At 37.9% G+C, this 23,676-nt stretch overlaps 2 protein-coding genes across 2 annotated transcripts; one reads left to right on the plus strand and one right to left on the minus strand.

The window, feature by feature from the left end:
* The first annotated feature begins 394 nt into the window (after positions 1-394).
* decr1 (2,4-dienoyl CoA reductase 1, mitochondrial) lies at positions 395-6,908 on the plus strand. The gene is made up of 10 exons (XM_027001619.2): positions 395-530; positions 881-1,080; positions 1,364-1,421; positions 1,597-1,683; positions 1,814-1,961; positions 2,665-2,764; positions 5,367-5,439; positions 5,726-5,872; positions 6,225-6,287; positions 6,392-6,908. The coding sequence occupies exons 1-10, from the start codon at positions 468-470 to the stop codon at positions 6,449-6,451; spliced, it is 999 nt and encodes a 332-aa protein (XP_026857420.2). The 5' UTR covers positions 395-467; the 3' UTR covers positions 6,452-6,908.
* A 1,045-nt stretch (positions 6,909-7,953) lies between these two features.
* calb1 (calbindin 1) lies at positions 7,954-23,376 on the minus strand. Its single transcript, XM_027001644.2, has 11 exons — positions 23,223-23,376; positions 22,835-22,911; positions 17,263-17,337; positions 12,364-12,444; positions 12,060-12,116; positions 11,106-11,183; positions 10,957-11,012; positions 10,809-10,848; positions 10,659-10,712; positions 9,695-9,763; positions 7,954-8,811 (listed from the first exon to the last, which is right to left on the minus strand). Exons 1-11 carry the CDS (start codon positions 23,299-23,301, stop codon positions 8,698-8,700), a joined length of 780 nt encoding a protein of 259 aa, XP_026857445.2. The 5' UTR covers positions 23,302-23,376; the 3' UTR covers positions 7,954-8,697.
* Between the last annotated feature and the right edge of the window lie 300 nt (positions 23,377-23,676).

Raw genomic sequence — 23,676 nt, forward strand, 5'->3', positions numbered from 1 at the left:
ATTAGAGGGTGAATCAAATTAACAATTCCCACTCCACGGATTAGGCTATCCCAAGTTAATAAACTTGGCGTAAATAAAGAAGGCCTTTATTCTAGCCTACTGCACTGTATTTCCACTTCCTCCGAAGTTTTCCCACTTCGCGAAAGACCACACTGTTTTAGTGTGTCAGCATTCTGAAGATTTTGCGCACTTTTTGCAACAAAACTATTAATTTTTCTCTGTGTTCAAGTGCAAGAATATTCTGTCTAAGAAGGAAAAGGTTTTACAATGTATCACCCAGACCTTATGCAAAATGAGTAATAACCTTTATAGATTTTATGCAGAATTTTCCAATTGCGCAGGATCATGAGAAAAGGGATAATAAAGAAGCACTTAGATTGCGTCTGGCTTCACCAGCTAGCTAGCGTTAGGTTAACTGGGTGTTTGTTTATATAGGTGGTTAAGCTCGACTAGCACGGTGGGAGAACATGTTGCTTCGGAGTTTGACGTGTAGACGAAAGGCGCTTCAGATATATTTTCTTCATGCACGGGTAAACAATGTTTTCAAACGCGTACAACAACTTTTATGAACTATAAGTTTAAGTGTTTGCTAGTTATTTGGAGTTTAAAATACCTATCAGGCAAATCCTAGATAATCAGTATGAAAAACCAACATTTGAAATCATTGACAAGATATGTAATTCACAACTTTTATATTTCATCTGCTAGGAAAAGACATGGCCGAACAAGTAAAAGGTCATTGTTTAAGGAAGGTCATGCTTTAACGCTCGCCTCCATTGCGAGTGTATTGGATGAGCACTACGCAGTCAAACATCGACTTTCTTACTGTCAACTGTAGTTAGCTTTTTGACCCCCATCCCCCTCCCCCCTCCCCCCACAGCTATTTGGACATGGGACCAACGCTTTATGTTGCAGCAGTACGCATCAGGCAAGATTCTTTCCTCCCTCTGACAAAGTTATGCTTCTGCCCGGCACTTTTAAAAACAAAGTGGCGTTCATCACAGGTGGCGGTACAGGTCTGGGAAAAAGCATGACCGCCACTCTGTCTGCCCTGGGTGCAGAGTGTGTTATAGCCAGCAGGTCAGTTGTAACCCCTTCCCTTGCACAGATTTATACGTAAGAGATGCACATTTAAAGCCATCTGCTTTTGTATTTGTGGAACATGATCGAGTGCCTCATTGCACTGTAAGTGAAATGCTAAGAGCTATTTGATGGTCTCACTGGCCTTGTGACCTTTTGGCCTTGGACTGAAACCTGGTTTTATCTGCAGAATGCACCAGTGGGGTTTTTGTGTCTCTTTTGTTATTTTGTTTTCTTGTGGGTGTTCACTGCACATCTGACTATTAGTTTTGCATTGTTCCAGAAAACTGGATGTTTTGAAGCAAACTGCAGAAGAAATTTCACATCAGACTTGCAATAAGGTAAATTTTACAGGTCAAAAAAATACATAGAAAAGTTGTTTTTTGTTGCCTAACAAAAAGGGCAGTTACTCTCTTATACTATTATTTAAACTTGATGTCAACAAGTGCATTATAATGCTTTTCATTTTTGCTCTGTGGTGGCCAGTGTTTACAGATATGGTTTTGTGTGCTGCAGGTTTACGCCGTGCAGTGTGACGTAAGAAATCCAGCTTCTGTCAAGGCCGCAGTGGACTATGTGGTCGATCATGTTGGGCTCCCTGATGTATGTGGGTACAGCTGCCTGAAGTGTAGTATTCTTCTGCAGATCCTAGATATGTGATGATGTTTTTGATTAATTGACCTAAACATGCATCTTGAAAGACCAGGATCTCCCTACACTCTTTGACCTTCAGGTGGTGATAAACAATGCTGCAGGGAATTTCATTTCCCCCTCAGAGAATCTCTCAACCAATGCCTGGAAAACTATCACGGACATAGTTCTGAATGGTACAGCAAATGTAACCCTAGACATTGGAAAACGTCTCATCAATGCTGATAAAGGTGAAAATTGTTTTTATGAGATATAGATAGCCTAATTATCACTACTTTTACGTGTGTGAAAATAAAGGTTGCTTTGTTACTTTTTGTACTTTACTCCCGAGGACACAGTAAACCAGCAGAGAATAACCCACAGTATAGAATATATTGCTGGATAACAAGGGATTTCGATAAATCCACTTACTGGATTTGAGTAGACAAACCACAAGATGGCAGTAAATGCTCAGGTTTCAGTGTGGATGCTCTTTCATATACAGCGTGTGTAAAATGGAGTTTAGCAGTTCTGTATTTTTATACCATAGTTTCATTGTATTTCTGGTTCTTTGCATATATTCAGTACACAGCACTGTAAAATGCAACTTGTGTAAAGTGAAGGCTGTGAGACTTCTATGCTGTTAACAAACAGACATCCATATGTGTGCAAGGGGAAGAGCTTTAGCTACCTTTTCATTATTTTAGCCTTTTCCCTCACCTTTGCATTTTGCAGAGAAATGCAAGTCTGCGGTGTTGGCTACCACTGTTTCTTTCCCTATAACCTTAATCTAAATCATGTTCAGTGATGACACTTGGACACAACTTGGTTCCTATGCTGATTATATTTTACAGAAAATCAATTCCAATCAGTGTAACATTCTTTAGCAGTTGATGGGTTGCGTTTACATGCTTTGTTTGAGAGGAGGTTGTAATTGTTTACTGGCCTTCTCAGGAGCTGCATTTCTGGCCATCACCACAATCTATGCTGAGAGTGGCTCTGGGTTTGTGGCACCCAGTGCATCAGCTAAGGCTGGAGTGGAGGCCCTGTGCAAGTAAGTAAACTATCTGATTGTAGCCTGGCTCACTGGGCCATATGTGCATTGACCGCTAAAAATATACTGACAATTTGAACTACAGAAGATATACAACATTCTTGATGTATAATTCAAGACAAGACAATGTAAGAAATCGTGCCTTGTTCCATCATCTGCCAACAGTGTAAGACATGACTATGACATACTTACAGGCAAGAACATGTTTTAGTGTGTTTAAAACTGTGTGTTCTCTGTTGCTGCAGACTCTTATGTGTTGATAAATTTCAATCTGTGATTTTTCTGTATCAAGATCACAGTTCCCTTGAGTGTTGATGATAATAGGCCTTAGTGTGAGTTCACAGTTTGGAAGAGTGAAGCAGTAGAAATTTAATGTCTATGCTAATGTCTGTGTTGTTAAATGTAATGACTCTTTTATTAAGGTTGTTGTAGTGTTATTTTAAGATAAATAATTGTTCTGACCCAGCATTCTTAAATCTGTTGTCTGTCTTGGTTAGCTTTATCACTGATTGCTATTAGGCATGAGTGCTATTGCTGTGACCTTCAGGTTTAAGATGAATACATTAGGGTTAGGGTCTTTAGGTCAAATGTTCTATTATTATATTCTTTGTATTTTCAAACTTTCCAGTAACTTACAGTGCACTTAATTCAAATGTGAGTTAAAGAAATGTTTCGGTAGTATGATGAGATTTGGTTCTAAATCTGAAGTTGGATATGGATATGAAGTTTCACTTGGTGATCTAGCTGCACTTCAAGTGAGTTATTTACAGGACCTATTTCACTTGCCTTAAAAACAACAACAACAAAAAACAGCTCTGCACTTCAATGCTCCCATCGTTCACTTAAAACAGTCGACTCAAAGAATGACAGATCGCTAGCATAGGCAGCGGTGACGGTCAGACACATACCACTGTACAACAGCAAACTGGAAAAGTGAGCATGAAAGCCAAAAGTAAAGCAAGGTAAATACTTGTGATCGGGGGGACACCAGTTTAGGTCCCTAAAATCACAAAATCAACCCCTGCTATTGGCTAAATTGATACGCAGTAAAATTTTGTTCCCCAATATGAAATAATTCATGAAATTTTCGTAACATTTTCTAAACACAAATAATTATCTCAGGGGTTTTCTGTTTCTTTGTGAATTTTTATTTATTTATTTATTTTTGGTTATTTTACATTTTTATTTCCCATTAAATACCTGTCCAATTAAAACCAACACTGTTATAATTGGATTTAAGAACTGCAAATCCAAGCAGATTCTTGTATTATGTCCTCAGTCAGCCCTAATTACTGAAAATTTACTGGAAAATTTTATAAAACATGGCACCCAGTGATGTATTTTGAAAAGCTAAAAAGCTGCCCTATCATGTAATACTAGCCTTCCATTAGCCATACTCCACTCCCCCAATCACCATCTGACCTTTGTATTGGAACAGTTGACCAGCTGTATGCATTTTGTTGTTTTGTTATTTTCTTATCATTTCTGTATATGTGCATGCCAATTTGAAAACAATGTGGTAATGATTCAATTCTGTAAATTATGTATTTGTATATTTCCATGAATTAAAAAGAAAGAACCCCAAACCAACCAACCCCCCCTGCTGGTCTACCCACATGATAAGAGATAGATGTCTTTCACTCTCATCTTGAATGCTGTCTGTGGATTGGTGGCTTTTCCCAGTCTGGATGTGCCAGAGGAGGATGTATTGCTGTGATTAATGGGGATCTTAATCACTGCATCTGCTCATCTGCTGTCTCTGACTGGCAGCCCATGTAATTCCGGCAGAATGATTGAGGTCTGAAATCTTGAAACTTGCCATATATGTGTACCCCAAATGTACACAGACATCCAACAGGAAATTTGGAGTTCACTACTAAATGGAATTCTTATTCATCTTACAGCATACAATGACACCATGTGTCATTGTATAACCCATTGTAGAGGACGGCATGTTTTTAAACCCCTGCTTTTTAGAAATCAATTTCTGCGCTTCAAGAAGCAAGTTGCAAAACTGCTGCAACATTTTGATGAAACATGGATAGAGTTTGTGTGTAGTGGTAGCTACATATATATATATCTCCAAAGCAACTTACAATTATGATGGAATACAACTTGAGCAACTGAGGGTTAAGGGTTTTGCTCAGTAGCCCGACAGCTGCAGCTTGGCAGCAGTTGGGATTGAACTGGCAATCTTCCAATTACTAGTGAAGTACCTTAACCACCAAGCTCCCACTGCACTGTTCATTTTATCAGGATTACAGTCCTTAAGAATCTTTCTCATGGGTAAAATATAAATTAAATTAATTATATTTATTATCTTTGATTATGCTGTAGGTTCTGTGAATTGAATCACATAAGGTGAGAAAGCAAAATAGATTAGTTTACCTTTGAGTGACCTACAAAAACAGGCTGATCAAATTTGTTTCCTTCACCCCCTTCCCACATCTTGGTTCTGTTGCCATTGTAGTGTAGCCATAATGGAAAAGTGAATGGTGTCTTGGAGATAATGGCATCTGGAAGGGTAGTGAATGGTTTTAAATGAGGAAGGCTGAAGATTGATTAGGATCCTGGCTGATTGGGTTTGCATTTATGCCTGCAGGTCTCTAGCCGCAGAGTGGGGAAGATACGGAATGAGATTCAACGTTATTCAGCCAGGGCCAATCAAAACCAAGGTTGTGTGTGTGTGTGTGTGTGTGTGTGTGTGTGTGTGTGTGTGTGTGTGTGTGTGTGTGTGTGTGTGTGTGTGTGTGTGTGTGTGTGTGTGTGTGTGTGTGTGAGATTTTATGGAGTGTGTAGCTGCAGAGTGGAGGTTAAAGGTACTTCTCCCACTTTAAATAGAAAGATGTAAAATGCTATGACACAGACTCTCACATTCTCAGTTGTCTTGCTGACAGTATCTGGTCCTTACATTCTGTATGTATCCATTTTACTAATTATTTCCCCCCGTGCATTCTGAAGGGTGCCTTCAGTCGCATGGATCCAACAGGCATGTTCGAAAAGTCGATGATCGAGAGGATACCAGTAGGTCGGCTAGGCACCCCAGGAGAGATTGCCAACCTGGCTGCTTACCTCTGTAGTGACTATGCCAGCTGGGTATCGGGTGCGGTAAGTGTTCTCCGACCTTGTGGAAAAGCGCTGCTGTTCCTTCAGGCTGTAGTTTCCCCTTAGGACCTCTCTTCTTTCAGGCACAGGGAAAGAAAGCTGCTGTCAAGGGCACACTCCCGCTGATAGGGAATCTCTCCCCCACTCCCTCTGATAGGGAATCCACGGAGTTTGAGAAGGGGGGCATGAATGGCACAAAAGAGGAACTTTAAACGTTACATAACACAGTGCATTATAAATTACACTTTAATACACATGCCATTGTGACAGAGTGGGACTGAGTGGCCCTGCCAGAAAGTCCATATTTTATTTGTTATCTGATTTATAGGTTTCCTGTTATTTCCTCTATTCATAGATCATCAGAATGGATGGTGGTGAATATGTGTCTATGGCTGGCGAATTCAATGGACTGAAAATGGTAAAGCTTTCAGCAATACACATACATTATTCTGGTAGATGCCAAAATATGATCATGTTTACTGTAATATTTACTTTCCTACATTATTACTTTTTGCATTCTAGGTCACAAAAGAGGAGTGGGCTACGATGGAGGCCATGATCAGAAGCACTAAAGGATCGTAATAATTCCTTAACTGCAGTCTCAGGACTGACCTCACTAAACATCTTTGAGAATCTCAAACTCCATTAGTCATCAGTAAATGGGGCATAATAGAAAAAGTTTGCCAAACTATTAGAGCTGTCCATGACACTGCCACTGTGATAGAATCAAAAGGATCTCTTCACAGCGGCACCATTCTGCATGCACCATATGTCAATGCTGTCCATATGCAGTAGTCAGTGTTATTTCTATTGATATGGCTAACTTCAGAAAGGCCTTATGTGGTGTCGCTGACGACATTTGGCAGATGCTCTTATCCAAAGTGGCTTTTCACAGTAGATTGCCATTGGTCTGATTTATCTGATTCAATAGTTTTTTGTTGTAGTTTAACAAAGCTTAGCCATGTATACTGAACTGTCTTGTAGTCCCTAAATGTACTTTTTTTAACAGAAAATAAATGAATATATCTTCCCAAGTTAATATAGCTCCTTCCAATTTCCAAAAAGGGCTTAAAGAATGTACAAAGAAGACTTATCAATGTTATTACGGAAGCCTTAAAATAAGTTTTCCTTTGAAACAATGACATACTGCTAATTAGGACTTGAACATGTGCAACAGTAGATATGTACAAAACTGAATTATACTGTAAACAAAAGGCTCATGATGGACAGGAGCAGAGAATGGTCCTTTCATTTCTGCAGTACTTATGGTGGTGCTGACAGCTGCTTCTAAGAAAGACAGATGATGCCCATTAGTGCCATTATGATTTGAGATGTAAAGGCGTGCTGAAATGAGCTCCTAAACATGCTGTGAGATACTGTTGAGCTTCACTGCAGTTACTTTCTGAAACGTTGCAGTGTAATTTTTCAGAGAAGCATGTCCTATTGTTTCCTCTGATGTATCTCAATAATTTCAGTAAGAAAGTACACAGGATCTCTGGAGTATGCTAGTATGGTTTGTCAGCATTCACTCAGTCTCGCTTCTCTTCTTGTCTGATAGCTTACAACATACACAAGAAACGGTGCTAAGAGAGAGCCATTAAACTGAATGAAAAAGCAGTTTTTTATAGGTCTATAATCTAAGTTGGACTGACCAAGAAACGCAGTGCTTGCACAGATATGGGAAGGTCATTGTAAGGTCTTTCTTGTTCTTAAAGGAATTATATTCAGAATCTTGACCTGACTCATGAATAATTTGAATCACCTTAGTTTAGTACTCTAACAAGCATGTTTAACCTTTAATTTCTGTTCACTGACAGATGGCAGTTTTTTTTTTCCAGTAGCAGTATCTTGGGTTTTGGAGCATGTTGTGGCAAATGTTCAAGATAAGTTGGCCCTGTGCGTTTCTCAAATTGAAGAGATCACCAGCTCCATTATAAGATAAAATCTTGAATTGTTTAACTCTTCATCTGTACCAACAAACGTTGCACTGCTATTATGAACCTTACTACTTTGCCCAAAATGAAAACATACTAGATTAGAAAGAATGTAAGTGCAGCATGAAATCATGAGAGCATACCACAACACTAGTTCAGGTAGTACTTTAATAAGCATAAGATCCTCTTACACAGTGTCTCTGGTAGAGCATGTCATTCTTTACAGTGTAAATGTTGACATGAGATTGCAGAGTGGGCTAGGGCGATGCCGTCGGTATAGCATGGTATGTACTTACAGAGTCATTAATGTCTCACTGCAAGGCTTGCCTTCAATTGCAAACATGCACTGCAAACATAAATTTAGCCTACTGGATATTGCATACAAGTACTTCTCTATGTCACAGTTTTATGCCATATCACATTTATACCATCCACATTCCTCTAACACTTTGCTGTGGGTACAACATTATAGGATAGGTCAATTTTTATTGGGAAATTATTCACTGATTTGTAGTTGGAATATGATTTGAGTTAATTTGGAGTGAGTGTATGTCTTGTCTCTACTAGGGTGGTCTCATGCTTCATGTATGTAGAGTCCAATGTTCAGGTCAGGTATTACATCAGTTTCATCTTTACAAAATCTGTACATTTAGAAACTGTATAGAAAGGACAGACTGAAAATAATAAGCAATCAGTCCCCGGTCTTTGCCTACATACACTCAGGCTGAAGATGACAAGATCCCAAAAGGAAAGAACAGCAATACTTCCAGTTTCTAGATATCTTCACATATGTGACACGAAGAGCAAAGAGCTTTGCTGGTGGTGGTATGTGTATGGAGAGGATGGTGGTAGTGATTGGGGGGAGAAGTGGTCAGAGAAGTTGACGGGAGAATCTCACAATTCTTCAGCACACAACACCAGCGCCAACTCTGCTCTGTAAAGTTTCCCACCATCAGACAGAGCCATGATTGCATTCTTGTATGTGGAGAGATTGCTGATTTCTAGAACCTGTGAGACAAAAAAAAATCCTCCGTGACTGCTGTTTCTCACCTGTATAATTAGTTATGGCCCACAGAATGCCATAAGATACAAAATGGGAAATGATTTGATGGCCTAAGATAGTATAACTATATAGAACAAAGATTTTGTCTGATGCAAAAATACCCATTCATTGTGTATTTTGCATGCTGGATCCAAATAATGTTTTCAGAATGTTTCTATAGTCCATTGTTTTTTTGTTCCAGTATCCTTGCATATGTATATAGATGTTTAACATAGAAAAGTGTTACTAAGGAAAATGAATCCTCTATGTTGGATGACTATTCCTGGATACTGAAGAATAATGTTTTGTGGTCAAATATTGGTGAAAATCATACATTTTAGAAGAAAGAATGTACATTTTAAGTGTGATAACAGCCTTGTTTATGAATACTTATACTTATTGGAATTGGAGGCTCTTAAAATCCTCTCAAAACCTGGCTGATAGAAATGTTCCAAAAACAGATTAGAATTCAGCATAAGAAGTTCTATAAGGACCACTAATTTTAGTCTTTGGGACAAAAAATAAGATACATTTTGATGCCCAATGTTATTCCAGATTTTTGCTGTGCTAAAACAATTGCAAAGTATAAAAGTGAAAACAGCATTCAACACTAAAAGCCATTTTATTGTGGATAGTTAGCCATGTTTATCTCTCAGATCTCTGCCTGCAGGGCGGACACACACAAGGCAGGAGATGGGATTCTGATATTAACATGCCTTTTTGAGTCTGCCCTAAGAAACTGGGTTTGCCTTAGCCCATCTGGTAACTGCTAGCAGGTTGTTTTTGAGCGATGTTCCTCTTATCTTTAAAACAGAAATTCTGTGGACTGGCTTTGGCAGGGAGCCTCACCTTTTTAATCTTGCACAGGTCTTTGAGCAAGGCTTCAAGCTCATTCTCGTCAACGTAGCCGCTCCTGTCCTGGAAGATGATGGGATAGAGGGAAAGACAGGCACACAGGTGTTCATCAGGCATGCCAGAAGTGTTATGTCACACCACTTCATTTACTGCCATTTCTCCTCAGAGATAGAAAGAGTTAAAGCAGGCAATGAGGATTGGTTTTGCACACAAAGTCAGTGCAATGACACACTGGTTTTGCAGCTCAGTTCATGCTACAAACATGTAATGGCTAGTGAATTGTTATGTAAACTTTGAAAAATAAGCCATTTTCCATTTAATTTCTTAAGCAGACAACCTGCTCTGGTGCATAGATTGCTCTTAGATACTCTTGATAATGTACATATGATGTCGAAATCTTTTCCATAGGTATTCCCTGTAAAACACAAAGTAGAGGGTGTATCCTCCATGGTGTACTGTATTACCAGCCTCAGGCCAATACTGTGACATTTTGCCACTTCCATCTGAATGACTGGTGGAGCTTAATGACCATGTTCATTAACAAACAATATATGGATATAACAGATATGTGTAGAATGTGTTAGTAGAGTATGTGCTCTATTCTTTAATGCTAAATCCTCACTGTGGTATACAGATAGCCTAGCAGCTGAAGGTATGCATCTGCAGGTATGCAAACTGAATCTGCTAGTCAATAAGGAGCAGAGGTGCTATCCTATGCAGAAAAAACTCAACTAATACATTAGAGTAAAGCTAGAGCCAAGGACTCAATGGTGCTAGAAGTGAACTACTCTACTCTCTGCATACGGATAACTTCTATCCTTAGGACTAGCCTTAGGAGTATAGATGCAGAACCTGAAAATGTCTAATTGATCTTTGCACTTAAAACTCAGATTAAATATTTGGCATTGTTAGACATGCAAGTTTCATAATTTGAATGAATATTGTGTTATGTACATACCTTATCGTATAGGTCAAAAATCTTGTTGAACTCTTTTGTGTCCATTTTTACCCCCTATGGGAGAAATCATTTGGATCATTTTTACTCATAAGAAAATACAATAAGAATCACTGCGGTATGACTTAATGGTTAGCCTTGATAGAAGCAAACCTGAAATTTAAGCAGGAAGTTCTCTTGCTCTGGAAGTAGCCTGTTGTGAAATTAAATAGTAGAACTTTAGTAGCAATGCTAAAGCACATTGAGAACTGCTAAACAGCCAAAGAATTGGAAACTTTATCAAGGAGTTAATTAAACAAACCTTGCCATTTCTGCCAGGCACAATTTTCCATCGTTATTTGAATCAAATATTTTGAACTGCAAGCAAAGAATGTTTCAGTTGCAAATAGGGAAACTGCAAAATGGAATTAAGCACTGACTTGTTGATAGCAGCATTCATGGCTCCCTTACCATGGTTGCTGTGTAATCTTGTAACTTCTGCTCATCATAGGTTTTCTTTGCTCTTTGAAGAAGGTCACTCAAAAAATTCTGCAGTCACATTGGATCACTTACTGTACAAAAGCTTTACCCTAATTGCTGAGGGTTTCCTTGCAGAAACTGATTTACAGTTCAAATTTCTTCTACATTCATTTATATATAACTTACACATTCAAATAAACATAATAATAAAATGATACACTTTATTTATTTAGCACTTTTAAAGATCTTTACAAAAAGAGAAACAGACATTAATTGGCATTAGCTTTGTTTGCTTTTCACATTAAGCATGACTACCATGCTGTTTCCTAAAACATAATCTCTAATGGTTTCCCAGTAGCTGTCAAGTCTGCAGTCAGTCCCCCAGTATGTCCTTCTATGTAGATCTTTAATCATACAATGATCAAAAATCAGACATTTATTCAAAAATGCATCTCTCTGATGGTAATTCTTTTTCTTTTTCTCTGCATTCTAACTTTTCCCCCCTGAGCTTTGTGACTGTGGGTCAGTGCTAATGTTACAGTTTCTTGCAGGTTTTCGTGTACTTCTCTATTTCATTCAAATGCTTAGGCCCACAGTTTTATAAATATATGTGTCAGTGGAAAAGGGCATTACTTGAGAGAAAGCTTATGGATCACTTGGCTGTGACTGGCCCAGTAAATAACATCTTGAACTGCACTAGCTATGAAAATCACTTCTGAAAGGTTAATTGTTGTTTCTGAGTGACAAATCAATAGAGGACAGGTAAGGCTGACAGGTAGCACTTAGGATGTTAGCCAGAGGGAATGTGTTTCACTTACAATAGCACAAAAAATGAGACAGGAAAAATGTCTTTATGCTACACTGTTGTGCAGAGTTTTATGATAGGTACAAGTCTGATAATAAGCCAGCTCTATCAGGTCATTATAGGACACTGTTTAGTCTCACCTTAAGCTCATCAGATTCAATGTAGCCACTGTGATCAGCATCATATTTTCGCCAGGCCTGTTTGGAAAGATGACTTCTATAAGACTTCTTCTAGCATGTTACCACAATTGCGGTCATCTGGACATTTCCATAAGCAGTGAACTCTGATCTTTAAACATAACCTGCTTTTATTCTCAAAGTCAGTTTTAAATGTTAAAAAGTTATTATTATTATTTTTTAAATAACATCAAGGAGCAGGGTTGGCAACAGCTGCAATCAGTTTACAGTAACAAGCATGCAAAGATTAAAACAAGTCTGCAAATACCTCCATAAATTCTGCACAGGACTTCACTTGCTGACGGAAAAACAGGAAGAAATTTTCCTCTGTGGGTAATATTTTTGCCAACTGTAACAAAAATTATATTACTTATATTAATATTTGACATTTATTTACATCAACACTAAAGTCAGTATAATTTATTCTGATCAATAGAATATCTGTGTATATATAGAAATAACTCTCTAGAGAGCCCCAGTACAGTGGCCCAGAAAGCCAAACCGCAGCAGCATTTATGAAGTAAACAAAAGTTGAGACGCAACAGCAGTAAATCAGAGCACAAAGAACATGACATTTCTGAAAAATTAAGCATTCTAAAAACGCTATGTTTGGCAAAAATACCACAGCATTTCCGAGGCAAAAAGAAGTTGAGACCACAAATACACTGATGCAGAACACAACAGCATTAACTGAAATGAGAAACATTTTCCAAAACGCTGCATTTGATCTCGCTCAAACCGGAAGCGCTCCTGGCCACTAGACATGCAAGGAGTGGCACATGCAGCCAATCAGTGCTGAATTGTTGGCATTTTTAACTGTTTTATGTAGCTAGTTAGCAAAACATATGCAAATAAGAAGCTGAAGAAAAAGTGGTGGAAAAGTAGAGCATCTGACATCCCAAGCTTTACATGCTAATTTCTAGTTATTGCTAGTGTATTTGTAGCTGCCTGAAAACAAATTCTAACAGGGTAAAACTACCTTATATAAAACATATATAAAAGGACTTAACAGATGTGGGAGCTGAATACATTAACAAGTCAAACATAAGCAGACAACACATTTTTATTAATAACTTTTTATTCACTCTACTACAAGCATGTAATTAGTACAATTCATAAACAAAAATAAAACAATAAATGAAAACTAAATTAAAGAAAAAAAATGTAATCTCCATTCACAATTACTTGACAAGTAACAAAAACTGAATATGTATGCATATAAATGTATCAAATGTACTTCAAAAAATAGAAATGCATCAAAATGACATTTTTGGGGGAAAAAAGGAATATGCCATATTTTTGTGCAAATTAAACCCTAAATATTCATTCAGACAGCAATATTTTAAGGGCTCACTTCCTTTGTTTTGCTGTATGCCTCAGCGTAGCCCGTTGCTCTCCTCAGCACTCATGGATGGCCAGCACCATACTCCTCAAATCTCCTCCTGCCTTTCATCAGAATGCGTTGAAGTCTGGCTTTGGCTGTTGCTCTTGCTGATTTTATCTTCCCATATTTTGAATCATCCCTTCTCCACTGCAGTCTTGTTACTGTCCTTCAGGGTTTACTTCACAGTCTGCATTACATTTAATGTGGCGATAATCATGTTGGTGCTCTTGGGTCAGTTATATCACACCCATGGTGTTGAATGATGATTCCACCAAAGGACCGTGGAATATGGACAAAGCACCCTTCACGACGTTGCTTGATGATGGGTACTTCAATAATTCAAAAGACATGGGCCCACCAATCCAGGTCTTCCCCTTCTCTGAAAGGGGCCAAGCAATGTAGCTTACAATTTCAAAGTGTACATCAACACTCCCTGTTGCAGCTTAGTGGCCAGTTTCTCAGGTGGATCCCAGCCTGTGAGTGGCTTCTGAGAGTGGGGACCAGGGCAGACAGTAATTGTAAGACTGAACTCTCTAAAGGCAACTTCTGCTGCAGTTAAAGTCAGATGGCATCTGCCTCTTTTTCAATTATAGATTTCCATCGGAGGTAGTAACTTGTCTTCAATCACCATATTTATCATTGCTTTTGGAGACACATCCATGAGGTGATCAGCTTTAATAAAACAAGCCATGAAAAACTTGAAAAACTCAAGCTGCTTATCATGAAGCTTGTGCATCAAGGTTTTGCTCCCCTATAAATATTTCAACAAGCTTATGAAGTTAAAAATTATTGAATCAATTGCAGTCAAGCAGACCATGTTTGACACAATGTGATACACCAATCTGGAAAACCATGACTACTCCTTCAGGATAGCGAATAAACCCAAGAACATGCTCAGCTGCAGCTCAGCTGTGGTACCCACAAACCACATCTTATTGCAAACTCTCTTCTTTTTGTCCTTCCCTTGTCATTAAAAGCTTGGTTGTGGCTGGATTCCAGATTGTGGCAGTGTGTTTAATCCCGTTGCAAACATCAAGATGTCCTGTAGGGAGATTTTCGTTCTTTGCTCTAAAAAGGCAAAGTTAAAATAAGAGTAGCTGGTTACATATGTATGGATATATTTGTAACTGCAAACGTGTTATAGAAAATTCTGAGATGAATGCTAAAGTCACATTTGGAAACCTTCAGTATCAAGGTAGTCTCTACAGAATGTCAGTGCTCTTCCTGTATCCTAGAGCTGCCTACTTCACTGAGCTGTACCTTCCCATAGCTGTCGAAAATTCTTAAGTAACAGATCACTTATCTATTACAGTGTTTCTGAATTTCCTCTGGTCTTCACATTTTCAACAATTCCCTTCTCACAGTACACCTGATCCAGCTCATCAGTAAACTATCTGGGCCAGATGGAATTGTGTCATATTGACACATACACATGTACACCACATGCCTTTATTTTGTCATATATACATATACACATGGACTGTACAATGAACTGATTCTCTCCGCATATCCCAGATATTGGGGAAAGTTGGGGTCAAAGATAAAAAACCCTCATGAGCTAGAAGAGGTATGTTAGAGAGGGAATGGTTGAAAATGTGCAGGTCAAACGGAGACTAAGAGCAGACTTCAGAACCGTGGTTAAATACATTTAGGGAACTTGAATAGTAAAGACTGATGCATACTGCCGTGTCTGAAAGTGGATTATGTTCAGATGGCATGGACCCTTTGGTCATATTCCATTATTCCATTCTTGAAGATTCTCAACTGTAATTTTAAAAATAATTTATTGATTATGATAGGTTTTAAATGTTTTCTTATTAAACTTGATTATGATAGTTGATCAACTTAAGATACTTTATAAATTAGGCTTAACTTTATGATATCAGTTATAATATTGTCTGGTTAGACAACATCTAATTTGTTTGTTCACACTGGTTTGTCATGGTATATGCTGCAATGGGATATTATTCAAGAACTCTTCAAGTTCAAATATACAAATGTAATCTTTTTGTATGGCTTCCACACTTATTTCAGTGCCATCAGGTTATATCATAATGTATGGGCCGTCTTACATGTCCAGATTTAAATCTTTGTTTTTTGGTAGAGGCTGCCAAATGTTGCCCAGAAGACCAACTAAGCTGAACATGAAGGGATAGCAATTTCTCCATTACAGATTTAACTTCTGTCTTGAAGGTTATCTGTTTGTCAGATAATTCCAAAACTTATCTGAAGTAAAAAAAGTAGAAATGTAACAAAATGGTGACCAACAGCAAAATGATAACTGTATGTGACATTAGATTATGAATACAAATAGTCTTGGCAATAATACCTACATATAAACATGGGCACCTTAATTGTTTTTGCCTGGGACTTTGACTCAGATCTTTTTTATATAAAGAATGGTTTTCTTTCCTTCTGTTTTAAAGCTCATAAATGAAATTCATAAATTAATTACAAGATTTATCTTCTGAGCTGCCTGTTTACCAAAAAACAAAAACAAACCCACACTCTAATTAGGTTTAATTTGGATTAAAATGTCATTTTATCCTCAACCTAAATTACTTTTAGCTTCTGATTCATATGCGAGCACTTAACAAATGACAGCTTCATCTGCCAGTATTTGTGATTGTTACCTGCACTAGCCTGGCAGACATTAGAGACTTCATTGCCTGCACCTTTAAAAAACTAGATATTGCACCACATGCACCACAAAATGTATGGCAGTCTTCCAGTTTGTATGAACAAATGCTCATCTGTAACAAGAGTGAATAAAGTAACATTTAATTTGATATTAACATCCGCTTGTTGCTATCTAACTGTCTGTACCTTGTATGTACCTTGTATATCTTGTATGTACATACCTTGTATGTAACTTGTACCTTTGTCAATTTGAATCACTATGATGTCTAAATCACAACTCTTAATGTTAAGAAGGGATAGAAAGAAAACAAAATTAAATTAACTTACCTTGGTTGCAATTCTGTGAGCAATCATTCACTCCTCGTACATCTTTCAGATGGAAACGTTGACCCCTTTTGGCCAGGAGCACTTCCAGTGAGCGAGGTGAAATGCAGGGTTTTTGTAAATGTTTTTCATTTTGTTTAATGATGTTGTGCTCTGCTTTAAAATATTTGTGTTCTCAACTTTTGTTTGGCTCATAAATGCAGTGGGTTTTTCACAAAATGCAGTGTTTTGCAACGCTTCATTTTTGGAAATGTTGTGTTCTTCCTTAATGTGTTTGTGTTCTGATTTAATGCTGTTGCGTTCTTGACTTTTGTTTGCTTTATAAATGTTGTAGTGATCTGATCTTCCGGGCCACTGTAGGGGGGGAAGACTACCCCCTATTTACTGTGGTGGGTCACTTTTTTATTGCTTTCAATAGCCTATAGCTTAATTTGGCAATATAAACAGACCATTGCCGAACTCGACGAGCACTTCTATGAAGCTAGGTAAGTCTAGGAATCATGACCCTCACATACACCTTTGTACAGTCAAATTGTCATATTTCATGGTTATTCATGTCTGTAAATAAATAATAATAATTCTGAGAAACACATGAAAACAGCTCCAGTCTGTGTGTCAGTCACCTTGAAGTGAAGCTCATATAACAAGAGCCCATGTTTCATGATGTTTCATCATTTTCACAGTCAAACTGCAATATTTCAAAACTATTTGTTGGTGCTAGAGAGATGATGCATACCACATGCAGAATCGTTTATATTTTAGAAATTAAAGAAAGAATTAACAGATGTTATACATTTTTAGATTTGGCAGATTTCTTACCTCAGTAATATCCATCTTTACGTCATCATTTTTCTCATATTCTTCCACAAAAGCCCTCATTTGATCTGTTAGTTCCTATAAAATACATTTAATAATAAAGAAGGAACCTGATCACCATGAGCTGAATCATTAAAAAAAATTACAAAGTTCTCACTAAAAGCATTAAAAAAATTATTAAAATGTCATTATAATGATACCAGGCAATTCACACATCATGCTATTCAACTTTAATATATAAGTTGAATATATATAATTTCATATATAAGTCTGTGGTTCTTCTACACTCACAGAGCAATGCTGAATGGTTTTTGACATACTGCTGTACAAACAGAGACCAAAAAGCTTATTATATGTGTGCAATAGTTTGCTGGATGAGAGGAACAAGGCAAGAGAGTGCATGGGTCAAGAAATAATACATGTTGTTACATATATCTCATATATAAACTAAACAAGCTTCATAAAAGGTAGGTTGGAGGAGTGTCAGTGAGGATCTGAAAGGCATAGTGGTCATGTTGAAGGGATCAGCAGAGAATACAATCAACAGCTTAGGTAATTGTATGTATGAATATGGGATGGCAAGGTTTGGTAATTTGCAGAAAACAGAAAAGGGAAAAGGCATAATGAATTCAAGACAGCGAGTAGAAAAAGATATAGAGATATATAGAGATAGAGATATAGAGATAGATTCATTCAGGAGTTAAGGTCACTGTGATAGAGACCGCCACTTAGGAAGGTTAAATGGGTGCTCTGGCTGCTATGCCAAAGAGTTAGTTCAAGTGGGGTTCAAGTCCTGGGTAGGGTGACAAATGGTGTCAGAATTGGGATGGTGGCGAGGCCATTGGGAGTGTGCCCAAGGTTGATGAACCCACCCCTGCCGTGAGGGGATGGTGAAGCCCAGTGTAAGGATCCCTGGTGAGGGACATAGGCATGGCCCTGATGGAAAGGACAGTCATGTGCGGAAGGACATATGGAAAGCGTCACACGCAGGGGTGCTCCCCAGAGGTGAAGGCATCACTAGGCTGGTTGATGCTTATATTGAACAATAGGAAATAGGTATAATGGCTGGCTGTTCTGTTTCACCATTAGTGTTTATGATGGTCGATGGAGGTGACAATTAGGGCTTCTAAAGTAGGTTGTAGGTAGGGAGAGGCTGCAGGTTGGTGTCTGGGTCCCTCCAATTATGGCATACATGGATGGCAAGACAACGCTCACAACTACTGTGCCATGGACCCAGTGGTTGCTACAAAAGATAAATGATCATTTTAGGTGGGCAAGGTAAAACCTAACAGGTGTATAAGTTTGTCAATTGTGAAAGGAAAACTTGTGCGAGAATATTTTTTGATGGAAGGAGAACTGATATCTTCTACACTGGATAAGTCAGTTAAGAGTTTAGGTAAACAGTATAGTGCAGTATTAACGATAAAGAGCAAGCTGTGGGGCTGAAAACAGAATTGGTGAAGGCTATTGATAGGAAAACTGAAATTGTGGTGTCTCTCGTTTGGCTTGTATTAGATGGCCACTGATGGTTTATGAGGTTACAATTACAGAGGCTAGAGAGGATTATGAACAAGGCTATAAGGAAGTGGCTAGAGGTTCTGCATTATTAAAGTAGTGTGGCATGGTATAGGAGAGCAACTATTAAGTTTAGGTGATGAATTTAAATGTGCTAAAGTGAGTTGTAAGATGATTTTGTTAGGGTCTAAGACTGGAAATAAAAGTGTTGGAGCCAGTCATGAAAGCAGGGTGAAAGTGGAATCTGCAAGTGGCATTGCAGTTAGCCAAGAATGAAGGGAGGTTATGGACCAAGTGCAATATGAAAAATCGGGTCTTGGATCAGGTGATTTGTGGAGAGCATTTAATAAGACCACATCACTAGAGAGAAGGTAAATGATGACTAGTTTTATTTACGAGCAGGAAGAGGATGAATGGTGCGTAACAGCAGCATCGCAGGGAAAACAAGCTTCAGTGGGAAAATCTGGAGAAGCAGAAAATCACCTGGCAAGAGTTGTGGGCATTGGATGCGAGTCATATTAAATCTTTGCTTGGACGATTTATGACATCCTTCTAAACTTTGTATAGTGGGTAGGTGAAGATCCTAGTTGTAAATTAAGTGGGGGTTGGCACACTGGAACATATATTATCAGCATGTAACGTTAGTGTTTTGCAGGGATGTTATACATGGAGACATAATCGAGGGTTTTGCATTTCAGTATGTTTTTTTTGATAATAAGAGCTTAGAGGTTAAAGCTTTGTCTAGCAGTAGTATGAATGAAGCGGTTAGGTTTGTGCATGAGGGGCAATGTATTGGAGAGCGAGCACAGGCTATAAATATTGGTAGATGAGGTGAAGCACGAGATTGGAAATTGCTAGCAGATGTAGGTAAAAAAAATTACAGGTTCCACAGTGCATTGAATTAACTATGCTGAGGCTGGGGATGATGATGTACTCTGAAAGTAAACAGATTCATTTTATAGAGTTAACAATTCCATTTGAGGATGCAGTGGAAGCTTTTGAAAGGAAGAAGCTGAAGTTTGCAGATTTGGTGACTGAGGTGAGAGACCACAGGTGGTAGGCACATATAAGAATTATAGAGATATATGTTAGGGGATTTGTCTGCCACATTCTTGCTTATGCAGTTTGGTTTTAGAGGCTGAATACTAAGGATAACTGGGAAGGAGTTATCAGAAGTAGATGAATGGGTTAGGCAGTGGCTGTGCATAAGAAGATCACAGGTTAGCTGTTGAAATGCACTGCAAAGGAGGAATAGCTGAGATGTTCAGTGTTTTAGGACATGGAGTATTGGATTGGTGAGTGCGTTGTTGTGTCATGTCATTGTGTAATGTGGTAGATCAAGATGGAACTGGTGGCACTAAGCAACCATTAATGGGGCATGGGGCTGGGTGTGGCCTTGGTCACCGGGGAGGCCATTATGGATCTGCAGTGCTGGTGAATTGGTGGTACTGAGTATGCATTAATAGTGCCAGGTGGGGCTGGGTACGGCTTTAGTCGCTGGGGAGGAGAATATGGATTTTATAGGTTAGGAGGTGACTGTGTAAAGCCCATATAGAACTGATGGTACTGTTGATGCATTGTGCTCACATCTTTAAACACAAACCATTGTGGGTTTATGTTTAAAGTGAGCTTGGAGGGTGTTGGGGCTGGGATGTTAGACTTCACTAATTCACCTAATTCAGCAAAATACCATGGAAAAACAAACAAAACAAAATAACCACATACCCCCTGGGGCACAAAAGAATGAGCTTTATTGTACTGAATGAAATTTCTAACACCAAATGATATCAAAGACATGATTCCATATATTGCTGTTTTAGTCCTGTAGCTTCCCCTATCAATAGAACTAATCTGACCTTATTGATGGCAGCTTGTGCTAATGTGAGAGGGCTATGGAATTGCATAACTGTCACATTATACACAATGAGAATTCATTGTAGATTGTTGACAGTGCACAAGGATGGATGACATAGCAACTTTTTTGGAATTGTAAATGTGATTGCCCATCTATAGGGTAATGTCCATACTGCTTTCAGTTTCATCTCATCATGCAGTGCTGCTCTCACAATAAATTAGTGCCTTGCAGCAAATGCATTAAAGGGAAATTGGACTGTAATCTTATGCCATGGGCACTTTATGAAACACTTATATGATAGATATGACTGGTATTTACTGGTCCTATGTTCTTAATCCCTTGTTCACACACAGGACTTACGCATTCTAAAGAGAAACCATATAGCTTATATCTATTCAGGTGTCCACATATGGTATTTGCCCATGGCTTTTACAGGTGCTGAGTCTTTAATGACTTGTAAATTGTATTGTCAGACTTTTAGAGGTTTTCATCTCTCACACTTGGACTTGGTATTCAGTGCTTATATCTGATATCAACAGAAAGAAAATCTATTAGATTGGACTTTGTCTGAACAAAATGATTCAGCCAGAATGTACTTATAGTCCAGAGAGCATTTAAATCCACTGTTGCGTATAATGTCACCAGGTGTTAGGCAATCCGCAGTTTTTCTGTGTTAGTCATTAAAAGCAATACTGGGCTATACATGCAAACTTGAAAATGAACAGCAAATAATCAGACAAGGGAATTATGTTGACAAAATAAATAACCATGGAAGAGTCACTACTGTCATTTAAAGGCTTTTGATCTTGTGTTGCTAGAACTCAGTGCATATGGTATTTAGTTTACAAAAAGGTTGGTGAACATTTCTTCTACTTTAATCACAAGAACATTAGATTTCTTTCCTGTCATAATAGCACCTAATCTCTGCAGATGAAATTTGTACATGCCTGCTATTTTTGAGTACTTTATCACATAGAAATGAAAACTAAACATCTGTCTGCATTCCCACGAATTAAATTTGAAAAATGGTCTATGTGAATTGCTCTTTCTGTATCTCAAATGGGAACACTGCTGTTGGACTTTCATGTAAGTATTTGCTTGGGGAAAGACCGGACTCTGCTAAAATGCAGTCCTTCTTAGGAGTAACTCTTTTGCCTAAATGTTTGTCATAAATATCTGCATGTACTATTAATTTTCTACTTAGCCATTCTAAATCCTCAATAATAATAGGTTTAAGTATAAGGTTAAGAAATTTGCCCTCTAGTTATCCTGGTACTGAGAAGTATAAACCTATTAAACCTATTATTACGTGGAAGTATAAACCTATTAAACCTATTATTACGTGGATGTATAAACCTATTAAACCTATTATTACGTAGAAGTATAAACCTATTAAACCTATTATTACGTAGAAGTATAAACTTATTAAACCTATTATTATGTGGAAGTATAAATCTATTATTACATAGCGCTCCACCTCTGTGTAGCAGAAAGTCACCCCAATGCCTGTTGAAAGATGGCTTTCCACTCAGATATGAGAGATGACCAATACAAGTCCCTATCTCAGGATATTATTTCTCTTACAATACATGAGCAAGTCTGATTGAGAGAAGAAAAAAATTAGACAATTTGTTTCCATCTTACTATAATGTATGTTACAAGCAGAAAACTAATAGAAAGCCTACTGAATACCACATACAGTATACAGTATATACTTTGTATATACAAAGTATATACTATGGAAACAGTTTCTCAGTAATACTGCAAAGCTTAGAAAACATCCCCACAAATGCACAATAACCCTGCAGATGACATACTGGTAATGTCACAAAGGTGAAACCTACCAAAATGATAATGAAGACGATGGCATATTGTATAACACTTCTGTGACAGACACATTCATAACTCTTTGTAATGGCAGTAATTTTCTTTTAGCAAAGTCCGAATTTGGTGCAAGCTTAACACTGAGTGCATTTAGTTTAATCCTTCATGAACATAATATACGCTACACAATTACAAAATACACTACATAGCCACTGAATGCATTGTGGATACAGAAGCAGTTCAAAAAATATGTATAATAATAATAATAATAATAATAATAATAATAATAATAATAATAATAATAATATAAATGTATTTAATATTAGAAAGACACAAAACCGTGAAAACAGACACCGCTAGCAGATTGGATGTATAACCTACCAGTCCTGCTTGTTTCCGAGCGTGCTGAAGTTCCTTAATAAAGTTCTGCAACTCCTTTCCCTCGATATATCCATTACCTGGGAGAATTTACATCGCCACATCACTGACATTGAACGTACAGCAATTTTGAGGAGATGGGAATTTGAGCGTGCCAAAAATATCTCCGAAAAAATAACAGATTTAAAGTCAGATTTTAAATAATTTTATGGACAAATGCAGTAAGTCAAATTATAGCATATTATGTTTGATTTGAAAATAATGTTGAATATATAGATGCTACGGAAACTCTCTTTAAATAAAGATCCTTGCAGAAGATTGAAACTTTGAAACTGGTTTAAAAAAATCACTTCAATATGTCTTCGTTCCACTATAAAAGGAGATAAATTACCATCCTTATCATAATGATGAAAGATTTCCAGGAACTGAGAAGCAGAAATCTCAGCTCCTTGAAGGTACGCGTTTGCCATGTTTTCAGTGTACGTCGATGATGCTTGCTAGAATGACAGAAGGTTCGGACTGGATCGCTTTAATGCCTATGCTCCTTGTATTTAAACGTTCACTGACAGGCAGCGCTCCAAGTACCGCCCTCCCCTCGGTGCGCCAAAAGAAGTCAAACGCCTTCGCACCTGTGTAGCCGTGTACCGCAGGTTGCGAGGACACACATGCACTGAGTGCAAAGATGTGAGCGGAATTTAAATAAGGACTCTCTTCATGCTCTGGTTTAAGATATACAAACACACGACAAAGCCATTTTCCAATCAAATTCGTAAAAATGAAAGTCGCTTGTGTGCAACGTTTGGCATCCAAAAGGGCATTTATCAATCTGACGTGCATCACATGCA

Source organism: Electrophorus electricus, chromosome 10, assembly GCF_013358815.1.
Source record: "Electrophorus electricus isolate fEleEle1 chromosome 10, fEleEle1.pri, whole genome shotgun sequence".
Taxonomy (NCBI): domain Eukaryota; kingdom Metazoa; phylum Chordata; class Actinopteri; order Gymnotiformes; family Gymnotidae; genus Electrophorus; species Electrophorus electricus.

Bases quoted from the DNA above. Each gene is read 5' to 3' on its own strand.
- calb1 (XM_027001644.2), bottom strand. From the start codon at position 23,301: ATGGCAAACGCGTACCTTCAAGGAGCTGAGATTTCTGCTTCTCAGTTC. The intron at 12,445-17,262 runs GTAAGAAATCTG...TTTTTGTTACAG, and splicing joins TAAAGATGGATATTACTGAG to TTGGCAAAAATATTACCCAC. The intron at 11,184-12,059 runs GTGAGACTAAAC...ATGTGACTGCAG, and splicing joins TTGAATCTGATGAGCTTAAG to AATTTTTTGAGTGACCTTCT.
- decr1 (XM_027001619.2), top strand. From the start codon at position 468: ATGTTGCTTCGGAGTTTGACGTGTAGACGAAAGGCGCTTCAGATATAT. The intron at 531-880 runs GTAAACAATGTT...CTCCCCCCACAG, and splicing joins TATATTTTCTTCATGCACGG to CTATTTGGACATGGGACCAA. The intron at 5,440-5,725 runs GTTGTGTGTGTG...TGCATTCTGAAG, and splicing joins CAGGGCCAATCAAAACCAAG to GGTGCCTTCAGTCGCATGGA.